Source organism: Vidua chalybeata, chromosome Z, assembly GCF_026979565.1.
Source record: "Vidua chalybeata isolate OUT-0048 chromosome Z, bVidCha1 merged haplotype, whole genome shotgun sequence".
NCBI lineage: Eukaryota > Metazoa > Chordata > Aves > Passeriformes > Viduidae > Vidua > Vidua chalybeata.
The window spans coordinates 17,710,678-17,728,888 of record NC_071570.1 but is presented as its reverse complement, the minus strand read 5'-3'; the positions used below and the strand labels follow the sequence as shown (position 1 = coordinate 17,728,888).

Below are 18,211 nucleotides of genomic sequence, written 5' to 3'. Positions count from 1 at the left end.
GTAAAACTGAAGAGATGTTAATTAAGGATTTGTAATAGCTAACTTAACAGCTAACTTAAGCTAACATAGGCAGTAAAACAATGCTGGAGAAAACCAGCACAGATCTTGGCAAATGTGTTAATTGAATTATTGAAACACTATATAATGCTTTCTAGAGTGAAAATTATCTGTTCTCTCATACCTCTTAGGAAAAAGAGACTTTTTTTTATGTGCCTTTAAAGTTACTAGTTGTTATGGACACCTGAGGAGTTCATGGGTTTCTGTGACCTTTTACTGTGGACCTGTTTCCAGTCAATTCATGTTTTCCTCATAGCCAGACAGCTGTTTATTATCGTGTCTTCTCGCATTCTCTACAATATTTTCTACTGAGACCTCGAGCAGCTTGTTAGTGGGAAGTAAATATTGATTTGGCATCCTGTCAATGCAGAAAGAATGAAAAAATTTCCACCAGAGGCCCCTCAAACATTTTCCTATCGACATTTTCTGGGCAGAGAGGAAAGCTGCATAGAGGATGACAAGTCTGAGACTAGCAGAAATCCCTGAGGGGTCCATTGAGACTGCTGCTGTGACCTGTGTGATACTTTTTCTTCTCTTTCAAGTCTTTTTTTTTAATACACACAGAGTCTGCTGGGATGCTCCCCTCTTGTAAGTGATCAAGGGCAGTTTATTGGCAGGTGAGAGCCCAGCTTTTCTACCCATAGTCAGCTTTTGTTTGGACATGACTGACAACATATCCTGACTCTTAAAACTTTTCTGTTACATTTTTAGTTTTCTCTTTTATTTAAATGATGGGCAGCTGATGTCTGGAAAGAAATAAAACTCAATTTGTAAATCCAGTGCATAATGCATATTCACTAGTATGGATCCATTAGTGATGTAGTTTGTATCATTTAAGAATGTGAATGATTGAAGATATTTTGAAAGCCCCTTTAAAGAAACACACACATCAGATTTATGTATTTAACCATCAATAACTTTCGTGTTGAGATTGTATCCTCTGACCTGATTTTTAAGAAATGACAGGTTTTCCCTCTTTCATTATCAAAACTTGAAGACTGCTTAATTGCTGCAGCAGAGGAAATAGAAATATCAGCTTTTACTGGCTTTGTCAAAAAAACTGGCATTTTAATGAAACCTGATAATGCTACATGTAACTCGGCATTAAAAACACAATTATTTATATTGACTTAATTGCCTTAACAATTTTTTAAAAATATATAAACTTCAAGATTCTATTCATATTATGGGCTCCAAAATATGAATCAGATCCATGGAATACAATGATGACTTCTTGTTCTGTTTTTCATTGTTATTTGGTAAATAGCTAAAAAATATTAAGCAGAATTGTATCACTTTTCTTCATCTGCTATAGACAGACAGCAAAAACCAGGGGATGGAGAGTAGAATTGAATGAAACCAGGTTTATTGAGATTGCAAACGTTATATAAGGATAGAGGAGCTCATTGTTCTTAGCCATGAATGTTTGTGTACAAGTTAATAATGATTTTCTGTGATTTTTGCTCCATCTTGTGGGGTTCCTCGGAAAAAACACTGAGGGTAGGAGTAATTTTTGGCAAGCAGACCATTTTTAGAATTGCAAGAGGATTATAGTGGTTTTGGGGAGCAGCCAGCTCTGCTTTTCATATCTGTCCATGCTAAGGCATATAGATGGAAACAGTTAAGATTTCTTCATCTGTATTTGAGAGCAGCTCATGGAACAGCTCTGTGCCTTTTAAAATGCTTTACTCATATCTTGCAGAGTTTGGTTGTGGTTTCTTTTAGTAAGCTTTGGTAATATTTCTGATCAGCAAACTAAAGCCCATGGTGAAATATAAGCTTTCTGCAGGGTTTTGCTCATAACAGACTGCCTGCTAAGTGTTACATGTTGGCAAACTGTGCTACCTATTTGCATCTTGAACAAAGATGCAGGATTGCCCTTTTCTGATTTTCTGAGTAAAGGTTCAGTGGAAAATTGCATCAGATCACTTAATATTGCAGTTTGATATAGTGTCTTTTTGTGCCATTGAGCCAGGACTTTGAAACATAATTGCCCAGCAGTATTGATTTAATTGCCTAGGTTTATTTGTGGACTCCTAATTATTGACTGGAGGTAAATTTAATGGAGAAACCTTTATGAACACTGGGAAACTGCTGCTATTGCTGTTATACATAATGAACTGCTTCATATCCCTTTAGATCATTCTTCAAGCTAATTTTATTCTACTGTGACAGTACGATAACATTTAAAATGTCATAGACATTTTATTTTTATTACTGGCATACGCCATTTTACTGCTGCACTAGAATTTTGGGGGAGACTGAATGAAGCACTAGTTGCTTTTTACTGTCATTTTATAGATTCCCCTAAAGTGTAATGATAAAGGATGCCACAACTCTGTTTTCACTCCATCTGTATCTTTATTTTCCATACTCTTATGGACTCGGAAAAGTCTCATATCTGTCAGCTTTACAAAATTATTAATATTTCAGTGATAAATACTCTTGCATTCCTGAAAATCACAGATACCAGTTAGAGTTTGTATCCTTGTTTTATTAACTACTATGTCAAGAAACTAGACCACTACTAAGAGACTTACGATTCAAAAGAGACATCTCTGCATGGCAATGTTGTTATGTAAACAAGAATCATATAATAGGAAAGTACAACCGTATTATAAACTCAGCAGGTCTGGTAAAAATCACTTGTTGTCTAAATCTATGTCTTGAATGGCCAAGAAGTGGGGTTTTTCTCTGTTGTCTCTGTATTTATACAGTAACACTCCAGATTGTTCTCACTAAAGAATGAAAGAATAAAAATAAATCATCTCAATAACTGACACTGGGATAAAAGGAAAAGGTTCTCTGGCCTGTGAAGAACCTGTATGCGGAGTGTTTTCACATGACTGCACAAAAATACCTGCTACCTGCAAATGTGTAGAGGCATCAGACTAATTACACATTACTGTTTGGGCTTGGGAGGAGTCTCAATGACGTTTAAGCTTTAGTGGTTTATATTATTTAGACGTTTAAGCTTTTAGTGGTTTATATTATTTAGGGGGATAAGTATGATTATCTCAACATGTATGTGTATTTCCAACCTGCAAGGCAAGTGATGAGGCTTTTACCCACTTTATCCCTCACATCTGAGTGTTTATGTCTTATTAATTGAGTCTGGCTCTTTATAGTAGCACTCTCTTCTTATAAACACTCCCCCTAAAACTCAAACAAAAGCAATCTTTTTGAGCTTTTTCCCATCATAGGAAACTTATGGCTAAGCCAAGAGGATGTCTTCTTCTCATGTAACTTAAGCATGACTTCTTATACTACCCTTGGCTTTCATTTACTGTGACTTATTGTAAGGCACACCATCTCAGAAAAATCTTTTAATAATTTTGTGTGTGAGTACAGTATGGTAGCCCAATCCAGATTACTGCCTGAAGTCTCCAAGAATTATTTTTTAATAAAATGCAAATAATCTGCCTAAGTTTTTACAGCAACACTTGCCTTTCCTCCCTCCTCATGCACTGCTTGGGATATGACGTCTCACACTAACAAAGCTGCCTAATAAAATCTTTTTTCACGTGACTTCATTATGAGTCTAAAAGTCATATTCCAATAATGAAAACCTCCAGCAAGGCTCCCTTTCCTCTATTCTGTCAGCGCTCTTTGTGTAACACATCTCCAGAATAGGGTTTAGAACAGTATATTCACTAATCATAAGTAAGGATTTTCCCCAACCCCTTTCCAGGATTTGCACTGGCTTCTAAAGGCATATTTCTGTTGCTGTCATCTGGGAATGGATACTAACAGCCACAGTTGTTTCCTTCCAAATTTCTTGGTGTGTAACTCACCTGCTTTGCTTTCGTTAGTCTCTCTGCAGTCTATGTGTGTCATTGAGCAGCTCACACCCAGAAACATGAATTCACCCATGTACAAACACCTGTGCACAATCACCACTGACACCTTCACCAGGTGTTTCAAGGACCTGCACCTTAAAAAGCAGCAGCAGCACAGTCTGAACCACATTCTGGGCACCATTAGCACTGATACCAGGTCATTATTTTCTTCTCATTATGAGAATAAGAGCCTAGTTCTGTGTACTGACAATGCATTATGATATAAATCTATGTTTTATCTCATGCACACAAAAAAAACCTACATTATATCACTCATCCTAAACTGAAATCAAGGAGAAATTGGCTTGGTCACTCAGGATAAAAGACACATATATATTTATATAATGATGAATATGCAGCTACGTTGAGGCAGAATAAGAGCAACAAGTAAGACAAACAACAGCAATACAGTGATTTTCTTAATTTTGAATTTTATTTTTTAGTGATTTTAGGACGTTTTAGTTATTGGTCTTAGTGCCTAGTTTTATTTCATATTATTTTTTGTGGTTCACTTGATTAAATCTAAGGCAGCTCTGCAGTGTGTTTGAATAGTATTTTGTTTGGAAAATGTACTGTACTGATCATCCATATGGGAAGGTGTGAAATAGTTGTAACCACCAATTTGTATATTCCAAAACCTAAATACTTTTATATTTATGCTAAGACATTTTAGAGTTTGTGAAACAGAAGCTGAAGTAATCCTGCACTCTGCAAATGGAGATACTGTGTCTCATTAGAACAAAAACATTGCCTTGCATCCATTATAATACTTTCCAGTGGCAGATTGGTGTATATTTATGCACTTGTGCTGACAGAGGCTCAGTCACGTGGTTTAACGTCAATAAATATTACTAGTTTTTTTTTTTTTTTTTTTACAGAAGGGATCTCCAAAAGAAGCAAATTTAGGATCAGAATAAATAGGTGAGAGAAGGAGAATTAACTGTCACTATTTCTGACTCTTTAAGATCACATTACCTTATATTTATCCATACACCAAGATATCTGTCTGGTAAGTTGTGTAAGAAATATGCCTTTCATTCATATGTGCTCCTACTATCAAATAAGATATTTGTAAATCTGGGAAGTCAAATAAATAAAATTATTTTATTCCAGATGTAGTTTGCACATTCAGATGTTGTGAAATCATATGGATCAATTAAATACTACCTCTGTTAAAGGCTACCATAATGTACTGATGTAGGATCACCACAATGTTAAGTGGCTTGTGGCACAGCTAATTGTAATGAATCTGAAAGAAGTATCATTCGGTATTAAAATATCTCATGATCAGTGGTAAAAACAAGCTTTCACTCCTTAGGTGTGTGCTTAGCACTCATTGAACTTGCAAAGCCTTTCCCAAGCATATGGCAGGTTTTAAAGCTGGGATGAATGCTTTAGAGTAGAGATGACTTCAGTGGTTGTGAAGTTCTGGGGAGAATTGTAAAGGGAGGTTTCCCAGGGTAGTTACAGAGTCATCATTAAAAGTAAATCTGACAAGCTTCTATTAAAGATTAAGACTGTAGAGATTATACAGATCTGGGTGTCTGCAAGAAAAGAAAACCAGAGAGAAACATACAGCACTTTCTCTGAAACCAACAAATTTTGAAAGAATGATATAATGTTCCACTTTCAAATGCTCTTGATTTAAATGAATCACTTTGAATGGCAAGAGTTCTTGAAAGATCACTTTGCTATGACATAGAAGCCACAGAGAGGAGTGAGCAGCAAGTAAAATGTAGTTAGAATGATACCAGCCAGAGAAATCAATAAAAAGCCATTCATCTCAGTCATGGTATTAAGGAGGTAAAATGTATCAGAAATGGATGTAGTCAAGGTAGGCAAGAAGAATTAGAGACTTTGAGGTAATGGTACAGTGTTCTCATAACAAACATACTTAGGAAAAAAGGGAGAGAAATTAGAGGGAGCAGGATGCTGGAGTCAATGTTTTAAAGCATAGTAGCAAGTGAGTGTCACGGAATTTCAGATAAGATTATGTCTTATATTACACTGAGTAGACTTGTTCTCAGTGAATTTGAGCCCTCTATTCCCCCAAAAGTCATCACAATAGCACACAGGAGAAAGCTTGACAGGTGTAGATGTCTTCTAGAAATTTCTTACCACACACATAAGTTACTCATGACAGGTGGAGACATGTCTGCCCAGCAAGCACCAGCGCTTGAAAACCCCCTTTCTTGTAGAAAAAGGAAATAATACATGTTGTTGTCCTTTTTCTATAACTACAAAGTGACTGTTAAGCAGCACTTAGGATGCCATTTTATCTCTTCACAGTACATGCCTTCTATTAACAAGATTTTCCTTTTTTAGATTTTTTTCTGACTTGTTAGAAATTATAAATATCAATATATAGATTTGTGTCTGTATATCAGTTCAAATGTAACATTTTGTATTTGATGTGCTTTATATCTGGGGTTTTTATTTGTTTCTTTTATAATTTTTGATTCATGTCTATTTAGGAAACAAGAACTACTCTATCTGGCATAAGGACCATACCATTTTCTCTTTCAGATGGCATAAAGAAATGAAAAAAAATAAAACCAGAGCAGCAATACTGAAGTGTGGAACTAGACAGGAGTTCTAGATAGAAAAGTGTTGCTTGAACTAAAGTTGTGAAAAGCAGAAAATTATGATTGGCCAGCAGCTTGTTCCACCACTTTCTATATTTTATCTTATTTATTTCTGGTGGAATTATGTCTCCTTCTGAATGAGCTGTTACTTTTCATGTAGTACTGACCTCTCACTCACCACTGGTCTCACCATGTGTTCAGTAAGCTGACAGAGTTCTGTGAAGCTGATAGAGACTTTTCAACAGCGAAGAAAAACTGTCCTGTTCTCCTCTGGCACAGCACTGGCCACTCGGGATGGATACTGCCATGACCACTCTTCTGTATCACCTCTAAAAATACTTTCCAGCAAACAGTACACTGATATACCAAGACTTTGAAAGAAAACCTCTTTAAGCATTAAAGCAATGACACTGAAAAATATACCTCTCCTTTGAAGACATTGGTTGTGCAAATGCATCTTTTATATCAGAAAAGTTAAAAGAGGTTTTAATTTTTCTCTGTAGATATGTCACTAAAATTTTTTGGTATCATGTTTTAGAGAAGCACACATTTGTGTCATATTACAATTAATACAGTTGGAGGTTTGGGATTTTGCTTTGCTTTGAGAGGTTTTTTTGTGGTTTTGTTTATTTGGGGATTTTGTTCTTGTTTGGTTTTGTGGGTTTTTTTTGTTGTTGTTTGGTGTTGTTTAATTATTTACAAGGTTTTGTGTGTGAGTCTAAGGCAATTTGCTACAGCACTGAGAATTATACTGGTCGTTCTGTCTCATCCTCCTGAGAGTAGTGAACTTACACTCATACACTACCATTTCTGCATGCCCTAGAGGTGACTGTAACCTTTTATTGATCAGCTGATTGAAGATAAATGACAGAGATGCTGGTACTGCAGTTTACATCATTAACATGGTCAGTAAAGCATGAATTGTTCAATAAGGAGTTTATCTTTTTTCATTTTACACTGCTCTTTTATCATTTTTATGATAGAGATCAAATTTTCAGACACTAACCAGGCAGATGAACTTTAAAGATCAGAAATGTGTATGTGGTAGTTGTCAGAACTAAGTGAAATCTGATAGTTTAAAGATATTTAATAAATGTATTTAACATGAAAAAAAGTGTAATGATAATTTTTTTTACTCTGTTTGTTTTTCAGTTTTCTTTTGCCTCATACTTAATGGATGCTGTACTGGAAAAATTAAATGAGAAGAAGAAATTGGTAGAAGAGTACAGTTCCCTCATGAAGCACACTGTATGTTATTGCTAAGATTTATATTTGCAAAGTGTGACTAAAATGTGTGCTGTTTCCTCATGTCTTTCCTCTTCTCATAAAGAACTGTCAATATGCATGTTCAATACATACACAGAAACCATGAACTAATTAATTGTTGAACAAGAGGAATTAATTAAATTCCTATTAGAAAGCAGTGTGGTATTTGATTCCTGAAGAGAAAAATTGCTGCAAATCAATGCAAAGCTCAAAATTATTTTCCTTTAAATGCAATGGCAGTGAACACATATGCAGGCTTTGTGGAGAGAGGATGTATTTGTTATGACTAATACACCTCTATACAATTTTGAAAGAGCAAAAAGGAGCCAAGTAACACCTGATTGTACTAATCAGAACAGTAGGAGTAGGATTTACAAAGGAACTGGGAATATCACTGAGATTTTTGAACACCTAATTTCTTTTAGCTTCTTTGTAAAACCCAGCTTTATGATATATGCTACATAAAAAGATATGCTTTTATGTTAGAAAAAATGAATCATTGTAAAATAAAAATATTCTGTGTGGAGTAATACAGGAAAAGCTGTACTTTCCTCTGAGCATATTGGAGCATAATGTGTGCAATGTATTTAAAAAATTCAATAAAATAAAGTTTTTTCTATTATGTGTTTTTTCACTAGTAGATCCAGTTCTTTCTCAGCTAACAAGTAGCTGCAAGCTCTCACTTGCCTTGGGGAAGCAGTCTAGAGTTTTAGCCAGTTATTTCCACCAAGATTTCTCTGGCACTACTAACAAATAATTGCTACTTCTTCACATTTTTGATATTAAAGTTTGAATTCCTCTGGACAAACCTACCTGACAAAAAACCAAGACACATGTTTCTGAGTTCATGTCTTAATAATGTTTAGCTCTTATATATGTCTCATTTATGGATATCAAGTTGTTTTACAACAAATATCATTATCATATTGGGTGGGGAATCAGAATAAAGATCTATTTGGACTAAGTTCACTTAAATGAAGCATGAAACAGAGGTTTTCTGCATGTCAGTCCAGTGTTTTCCTAGGATGTAATCATGTATCTTCTAATTTATGGAGTTTGCTATTTGGTGTCTCTGACAGAAAGAAGACATCTCTAAACTTCTGTTCAATTGCACCTGGTGAACACAGAGGCTTGAGAGAATTTTTATTTGAATTAGAGAAAATAACACAAACATACTCCACCTACACCAGTAAATGAAGACTGGGAACTATCCCTGTGTAAAAAAACTGCCACATCTTTAGGAATGGTTGATAAATGCAAGAAATAAGGGCCATCATATGAAATTGTGTGGTGATACATTCAAGAAGCAAAAAGAATGTAAAAGGAAGTAAGCAAAAGGAAGTAAAACAAAAGGAAAACCACCCACATGCAAATAAAACGGAGCTGTTGGAACTGTTTGCCTCAGGTTTTACAGAAGCTAAAAAATTTACATGGACTCCAATGCCAATAAAACAATGACAACAAAAATTAAGGAAGATAAATCCATCAAGACATGTGGAAACCATGCTTTAATTTTGTTCAGTAATTCCAGCAAGATGTATTTGAACATCATTTCATTAAAACGTCTATTGCAGCTTAGTGAAAAGAGCTTCAGAAGGCCAGAGATCCCCGAAAATTATCCCCATTGTCTTCATTTCCACATTGCCAAACACCCACTGGTGCAAGTCTGATCTTGGTGCTGATTTTTAACAATTGATCTTTTGTCATAGTGAAAATACAGGGAGCATCAGCTAATTCATGTAGAAAATATGTCTCAAAAAGAGGGCATTTTCCAGACTACTGTCTTTTTCTCAAACATCTTGCTTTACTGCCCCTGAAAATTTCTGTATCTCCTGGGCAACTGGGTACAAAAAGACATCTCTTGCTGCAAGAGTAAGCAAGAACACTACATAACCAAATTACTATCTACTTCATCTGAAAAGGGAGAGCAAAATGAAATCCTTAAACCCAGCTGGAGACAGATTTATAACAAATGCTCCTGAAACTATAAAACTGCTGTCTTTCTGAAAACTCTGCTGGAAAGTTTGCCAAGTACCATTAAAATGTCTTTAAAAGATTAAGAAAGATGGTATTTTCATTCAGAAATTATTTTCTTTTCTAATTTGATATAAACAAATGAAAATACCAGTCAACATTTTTCAGAGATAAAAAGTTATGTAGTTTGAGAGATATTTGTAAGGACAACAAAAAGGATTATACTTCAAAGAAAATAAATTTTTGCCTTTTGCTGACACAAATGTTGAATTCTATCTGCGATTAACATACTTGTTTTTATGACTTATTTGATCCTTCTTGAACAGGAGATGGTCTCTGAAAAGATCTTTATTACTGTAAAAAGATTAATTATTTTAGTTATATTTTATGAATGTTTTTTAAATTCCTTTTCACTATAACCAAGCTCATTACACTGAGTGAAAAACTGATTCTGATTTGGGGAAAAGCATTAACTCAGCACTTTCAGATGATACTGGTAACAAAGCCAAACATTAACTATATTAAAGGCAGTCCTCTTTTGAACTAACTATGCCTATGGACGTCCAGAAAATTCACTTAATCTGTTTTTTCTTTTGTTAATGTTTTTCTCTCCTGGTGCTGTCTGATACGGCCTCTAGATGGCAAACTTTCCCAAAAAATGGGCTCGGTGCTTTGATCCCTGCCGCCCCTGAGATACTGTGTGAGGCAGGTCTAGCCCTTGGGCAGCAACAGCTGAGATCTGTGCATGTGAAATTAATGGGCTGTTTACGGTCACCTTTACGTACAGTGACACAAGGGTGAGGCCCTGAAATAATGCAACTTTTATATTATACATATATATAAAATTATATATGTATGTATGTAGAAATGTGTGTGTGTGTGTTTATACACACACTCATTAGATATAAAATATGCAAAGTTATATGGTGCTTTAAAGTTGTTTAAATGTTTAGCCCTTTCAAAAATCTTCATTATGCACTAGCAGGTCTACAGGAGGGTGTGAGAGACTGAAACACTAATGGTTAATCTGGGTGTTTTGTTGTCGATGCTCAAGAAATAATCTGTGTGCAGCGGGTGTGAGCACCAGAGGATGACCATGACAAATCACCCTTTGCTTAGCAAGAAGCTGGGGTTTGACCTAGATAAGGGAAGAGGCTGATAAGCAGATCCTGCGAGGTGGGATAATGCTTTTAATTCTAGCAGTGTCATCCCTTACACAACTGGCTCCATTGTAAAACTCTTCTCCTCCCTCCTGCCAGGAAAAGCTACTGCGACATTCACATTAATCATACCTTCTGATGGAATGTAAATGGCTCTATTATACTGATGTGAGAGAAGGTGTCATAAACCATCAAAGACCCCCAAAACTCCCCCAGAGTCATTTCTGGGGCCTTCCAGCAGAGGAATGTGCATAATCCAGTTTTACAGCATGATTCACGGTGCTGCATCAGACAGTGTGAAAGTCACCACACCAGGGGAAGTACCTGGTTGTTCCACCTGAACTTGAGTGTGTATTTGTGTTTTGTTGTCTTCCCCTACCCCAGATTGATAAAGACTGTGATCCTCACTTCAACCAATGGACATCAAAATTGCAACAATGAAGTCTTATTGATGGATCCACAGGTGGTGATGTTTTTCTACCATTATCCTTTCTTTGTCTTTCTTTCTCTCTTCCTTTTCCTAATTTTTCTCGAAATATATTGTAAGCCAGACTAAAAAATTCCAATCAATGTCTTAGAAAGTGCTTTGTTGTTTCTGGATAGGTTGCAGTTGGCTAATTGTAAGTTTGCTAAGTTCAAGTTTGTGAAGTGTCTTACTTACTTTGTTGGCAAACAAAGTGGTTTTAAAATTTGCCACATTGCCCAAAGTGAATTAAACAATGTTTCCCTAAGCCTGCTGAGGGGACTGGGGCATAACTGAGAGCCACAAAGATAATCTGGGGGCTGGAGCACCTTTCCTGTGAAGAAAGACTAAGAGAGTTGGGGTGATTCAGTGTGGAGAAGAGTAGGCTCTGGGGAAACCTTAGAGCAGCCGTCCAGTGCCTAAAGGAGGCCAAAAAGGGGGCTGGAGAGAAAGGCTTTGTTGTAGTAGTAGGACAAGGGGGAATGGCTTTAAGCTGAAGGAGAGTGTGTTTAGGTTTGAGATTAGGAGGAAGTTCTTTACTGTGAGGATGGTGAGGCACTGGCACAGGTTGCCCAGGGAAGTTGTGGATGCCCCATCCCTAGAATTGTTCAAAGCCAGGCTGGGTGGGTCTCTGAGCAACCTGTGGAAGGTGTCCCTGCCTATGGCAGGAGGTTGAAATTATGATCTTTAAGGTCCCTTCCAACCCAAACCATTCTATGATTCTATGATTCTATGATTTTATACTCTAAAATGTAAAAATTAAAGCCAAAGTATCTGGTAATAGTCACTTCTCAAAGTATGTTTCTGTAGTGCCATCTGTTTAACCCATACAAATCCTAATTTATCTTGACAGGAATAAAGATACAAGTCTTCCTAAATGTAGATCTTATACAAATGAGATCCATTTTCTTCCGTACTGAGGATTCTTTGTTAGAGAATGTAGTAGTGTGTAGCTACAGTGACGATCACGATCCAGGGAGGCCACAACGGCGACAGGCAAAACAGACGAGACAAGTCTCTGTTGTTTAGCAGGGGAGTCCATTTTATTCCCCCCAACTCCCCGTGCGGGGGAAGCGGGGGGGGCGGTGGGGGGCAGAGGTCCGGGAGTCTGAGCACAGCCCAGAGAGCCCCAAGCAGAGAGCAGAGAGAGAGCAGACCCAGGGCTGTGGGGTTTTATCAGGTGTCCCATGGGAGGAGTCTTAAAATCAGATTACAGCCTCCTCAGAACGGGAAGGCTCTGCAAGAGAAGGCACTGTGGGTATCTCCCTATGTGCCTCTGGACTTCCTCATTGTCTGATTGGGTTGTAATTTTCAAGGCTAGGTATTCTAAATGAGGCTGAAGTGTAAGTGTAAGACCTAACAGGAGGACTTCAGGGAGAGATTTAAAACATCTCAAAGTATTCATATAGCCACTATGTAATATCTCAGGTTTTTTGTATTCTTAAAAGAAAGAAACTTGATTAAACCATTATTTTTTTCTCTGTAGCGTCTATGTTCTTGTACATAGAGTAAGGATCTGTTTTTGAGGTTTCCTGATTTGTGATTTGACAATTCGCAGTGTGTAACTATTTGAAATATCTTGTAGGGTAGTAAGTGACTGAGAGAGCTGGGAACAACTCTTGGCTTCTGTGTAATCACATACTTAGAAATTAATTAATTTGTGTTGCTGGCTATGTTAAGTTTTTGGCTTTTATCTTCAGGATTGCAGAAAGGCTATGGAGTCAGGAAGGTCTGAATTTTAATTCTGTCATACCTTCAGCTAGATTTTCTTTTCTGTTTCACTTCTACAACTGAATTAATATCTAGCTACACTCCAAGCTAAATATCAGAACAAGGGAAACAAAAGCTAATTTCCATAGTTCTGTGCCACTGTACACAGTTTGTGCATCACCATTGGATTATTTTACGTGATTTAAAATTGATATGTAACTAGTATTTGAAGGGAATATGATTCCAAATGGGTCCAGAGCCAGGTAAGCAAAGGGTCCAGCTCTTTGAGATACTTACTCAGTATCTTGGTTTTTAGATGAAGATAACAGCCTTTCTGAGATAAGTGAAGAAGTATTCATGTCTCTCTCAGTTACATATAAATCCAGCATTATGTGAGGGATACTTTACAGCATGTTTAACTGTTTGGGGAAATGTAAGGCTCCTGTCTGTGAAAGAATAAGCTTATCAGATTAAGAGTCTATTCAGAAATCTCTATCAGACAGTATAAAGCAGAGGTTCAAGTGACTCTTACCTATTGAACCTATTGCAGAACACAGATCTGACATTTTTCTAATATAGGAAAACTCCCTCGGTAAAGGAATCACACAACACTATCTGTAATTCAACAAATCCTAGATTTTGAGGGATGACAGATTTCCTTTGTGATTGTTTATTGTGGAGGAAAACAGAACTTCTAGCATAAAACACTTCAATTTGTATTTAAAAAGAGTACTCAACCTGGGCTGAAGAAATTATGTGATGGAGAACCCAGCAAAGTAGCTCTATGATCAAGAATTCTCACAGCTTGAGATTTCCCGTTGAAATTTTCTAGATTCAGGTTCAAAGCCTGATATTTATGAGTGTCTGTTGCAGTGTGCAGCTACGCAAATGGAGCAAAAGAGCTTTGTGAATTTGAGATGGGAGTTTCTGTTTCCTAAACCTAAAGCTGGAGTTTCTATTCTGTATTTTTACGTGCATTCATCCTTCCCCCTGGAGTTATTCCCATTGGATTTTACCTATAATGTATTCACACTGGGCATTGTTCTATTGGTTTCACCTTATCTCTTATTTTCCCCTATAAAACCTTTGTCTGGACCCCAGATCGGGGTTACTTGTACGTGTGGCGATCGGGCAAATACAATCTACTTTGGACTGCACAACAAGTGTCCAATCTCTTGAGTCTCTTTATCCCGGTCTTGCTCGCGCTCTCTAAACACCTGTGTCCGTATCAAACGAACCCACAAAGGTGTTTGCTGCCTCTCTCTCTCTCCAGCAGCTCCCGGAAGTGCCTGGCCAGCGCTCCGGGAAAACGGACCGGGCGAAAACAAGGAAGTCGGAGAGAGAAAAAGAAAACAAAAAGCAACAAGTGACGCCCAAACGTGTGGCTTTGATGTGGAAACTGTTTTCATAGCGCGGCAGATAGCGCTCCGGTTTGGGGCTTTTCCAGACGCGAGAGACACGGCTGCCGAGCCGCCAGCGCCAGAGTCCGCCCGGCGGGAAAAGCCGCTTGGACCACAGCAAGTCCGAGGGGGCTTCCGCTCCCTCCGCTCAGCTCCGCAGACCTATTGCCACTGAGAAACTCCTCTGGCTCCTGCCGGGTTCCGGGTTTCCAGCGGACCAAAGACGCAGCTTCTGCACACCCCAGAAGACATCTTCAGACCGGGAACCGCTGCTGTTTTTTGTTTTCTAAGGGTCGACAGATCGGTAAGATTCTATACTAACGCGGGAAGGCCCTGGTTAGTGGATCTGGGTGGAGGCAACCCCTGTTCCCGCGGAGGGAAAGGAGCACGCAAACGCGCTGCGTGTGGGGTGCTGTTGTCGGTTTTTAGACTTTTTTAGTTTTTTTCTCTGTTTTTTCAGCAGCAGGCGGGTGAGGCTTGCTGATGGGCAACATGGGTGGGAAGTTGTCCAAACAGCAAAAAGATTTATTACCAAGTAAAAGTAACCCTGACAGAGTCAGGAGAAAGTTTTTCTAAAAGTTTTGTGAAAAAGTTCATAAAGTGGTTGATTTTAAAGTTTCCGAGCGTCTCAGCTCAGGATGTGAGGCAGAAAGTTTTTTGGAAGGGGGTTGGCACAGTTTTAACAGAAGGCACCAAGAAGGGGGATCCTTCAGTGAAAAAAGGCTTCATGAGGATCTTTTTGTTAATTTATGACATTGTTAAAGAGGGTGCAGACACTCAGGAAACGCGGGAAACTGAAAAGAGTCCATCTGCTTTAGTTCCTCTGTCTCCCCGACCCCCACAGTCTGAAAATGCTAATCGCTCTGTTGAAACTTCTGTTCCTAAACCTTCTGCTTCTTTTCACAGTCGTGGTTGTTCCCAAAACTTCTGTACTCCTTCTAACCCCTTCCCTCACCCCCCATGGGATGAACCGCCACAAAATGGCGGTGGCCGCGTGGCGGGGGTCTTTGTCTCATCACAAGATGGACAAAGAAGTGCGGCAGGAACTCCTTCTTCCCAGGTACCCCCCCACACCAGTCCCTGACCCTCCTTCCCTTTGTCCTGACCCCTCCTCCTCCTCTCTTGCGGCAGACCAAACCCCTCCCAAGTGCTATTGCAGGCCTCCACCCACAGCACTGCCCCTCCAGGTGGTTCCTTCAGCTCCACCCCTCGAGGTTGCACCACCCACTCCCACCCTGCTCCACACGGCATCACCACACGGCATAAGCCACTCCCACACAAACCTCCACCCCCGAGCATCCGGACCCTGCCCCCCCGCCTCCAGTTTTCCCAGGGCCTGGCCTCTGGTTCCCATGGCGACGGGAAAGGTGGGGAGGCCGAAGCCGGGAAACAGAAAGCAGGCAGAGATTCAAACTCCTTGTTTCTCGCGCCAGTGTTGTACAACGCGAGAGGGCAAAGCCCCAGATGGGAACCACTTTCATATGAAAGCATAAAGGAACTCTGCAAAACAAAACGTGAATTTGGGCAAAAAAGCGAGTTTTTTAAGAGCATGTTAAAAGCAACTTTCAATTCTAACACCTTAGTTCCCACTGATTTAAAACACTTGTTCAGTTGCTTGCTCCCTCCATCAGAATACAGAATGTGGGAAAGAACTTGGAAAAGGTTTGCAGGAGACCTTCTTCCAGAAATTTTGCAGAGTCCCAATTATGCAACAGATATAGAGGATGATGAGATCACCCTCGAACATCTTGTAGGTGAAGGGGTCTGGGATCAAGCCCAAAAACAAGCAGCAGGGATTCCAAAACCAGTGTTAGATCTCACAAAAGACGCAGCAGAACGGGCATTTCTTAGTATGCCCTCAAAAGAACCTATAATACCTTATATTGCTCTCAAGCAATCTGTTTCAGAGTCATTCATGGATTTTGTTGATCGAGTGAGAGACACAGTCGAGAAAAAGGTGGAAGGGCAAGAAGCACGAGACGAAATCACATTTGAAATTGTCACCACAAATGCCAATGATGCCTGTCGGCGAGTCATCATGGGTCTTCCAGCGTCACCTCCACCTACGCTGGATCGGCTCATCAAGGAGTGCACAAGAAAAGCCACACTGATGTGGCTTTCCACTTGGTGGAAAGTCCTCAGGGAAAAATGGTTGCTCCGACATCAGCAACCCCAGAAACTCCAACATTGAGTTCTCCTCCTCCCAGACGCAGGTGCTATTACTGCAATGAGGAAGGCCATTTCACCAGACAGTGCCCCTTTTGGGGGACAGCGCCTCCTCAGGGGGGAAGGGGGGGGGGGGGAGAATTCTCCAACCAGCAAAAAAAACTAATTGGGGAGCGCAGACCTACCCTGCATGATGATACAAATGGGGTGGGTCAGGGGGATGTTGGAGACCCCACAGATGATGCAGTTGCGTCAAACAGGAAACGCCGCAAAGGAGGAGGAGAACCCTAATTCCTGTTTTTTCTTTATACTGGCAGAATTTTTATAGTTAGTTTACCCTGTTGTATGGTTTCATTTTTCTTTCAGATTAGCAGGATGTCAATTCCTACATTCCTGCTCCTCATTTGGCTCCAGAAAAGCAGTAGAATGAGGACTGGTTCAAGGGCATGTTTAAGGGCTGAGATCTTTCTGGGTGGGTGTTGTCCCTTCTAAAGGACATTTGTTATTTTGTAGTTGCAATCTTTTTAGTTTTGCTATCATTTGGGATTCTTAAGCGAATCATTTTTAGCATTGCTTCCTCCCAGTTTGCAGCCTCCGCACCTGTTGTAGTTGCTGCTGCCACCACGGGAGGAAAACAGTGGGAAGATGGAAAACAAAACAACACTGCAGTTTGATAGTCGCGGTTTCTCCTTCCCCCAAAGCTCCGTTCATTTTATTAAACAAAAAAGAGGGAGATGTTGCAGTGTGCAGCTACGCAAACGGAGCAAAAGAGTTTTGTGAATTTGAGATGGGAGTTTCTATTTCCTAAACCTAAAGCTGGAGTTTCTATTCTGTATTTTTACATGTATTCATCCTTCCCCCTGGAGTTATTCCCATTGGATTTTACCTATAATGTATTCACACTGGGCATTGTTCTATTGGTTTCACCTTATCTCTTATTTTCCCCTATAAAACCTTTGTCTGGACCCCAGATCGGGGTTACTTGTACGTGTGGCGATCGGGCAAATACAATCTACTTTGGACTGCACAACAAGTGTCCAATCTCTTGAGTCTCTTTATCCCGGTCTTGCTCGCGCTCTCTAAACAGCTCTGTCCCTATCAGACGAACCCACAAAGGTGTTTGTTGCCTATCTCTCTCCGGCGGCTCCCGGAAGTGCCTGGCCAGCGCTCCGAGAAAGCGGACCAGGTGAAAACAAGGAAGTCGGAGAGAGAAAAAGAAAACAAAAAGCAACAAGTGTCAAAAAAAAAAAAAAAAAAAAAAAAAAAAAAAAAAAAATCCCTCCACACTGGTAATGAAGGCTGTGAGCTAGACAGAACTTATAAATTGCAGTATACATGTGGGGACGAAGGGCATCAGTGGACCTCAAGCCTTACAATGCATCTTTGATGTATCTTTGCACATTGCTTATTCTGCAGAAAAATTTTTTAAAATATCTTTCAAGATATTTTAAATATCTTAGATATTATAAATATGTGATGATAATTATTGAAAAAGTAGTGCTATTTCCTTATTCTCTTTGATCTTTCTCTAGTTATACATGCACAGACTACATTTACCCTCTTAGCTACAACTCTGCATTAGGAACCCATC

The 18,211-nt window shown here is 39.1% G+C and overlaps 2 protein-coding genes across 2 annotated transcripts in view; both read left to right on the top strand.

Moving 5' to 3' along the window:
• Positions 1 to 8,321, top strand: part of CNTLN (centlein) — a gene marked incomplete at its 5' end in the record, with an annotated part of 191,734 nt that extends 183,413 nt beyond the window's left edge. The window contains 1 exon segment of the mRNA XM_053932487.1: positions 7,634 to 8,321. Within this exon segment, the coding sequence (XP_053788462.1) occupies positions 7,634 to 7,744 (111 nt within the window).
• Positions 8,322 to 13,291: 4,970 nt separating this feature from the next.
• On the top strand, positions 13,292 to 15,947 carry LOC128782239 (uncharacterized). The gene is made up of 3 exons (XM_053932486.1): positions 13,292 to 13,317; positions 14,466 to 14,758; positions 15,361 to 15,947. Exons 1-3 carry the CDS (start codon positions 13,292 to 13,294, stop codon positions 15,945 to 15,947), a joined length of 906 nt encoding a protein of 301 aa, XP_053788461.1.
• Positions 15,948 to 18,211: the final 2,264 nt, after the last annotated feature.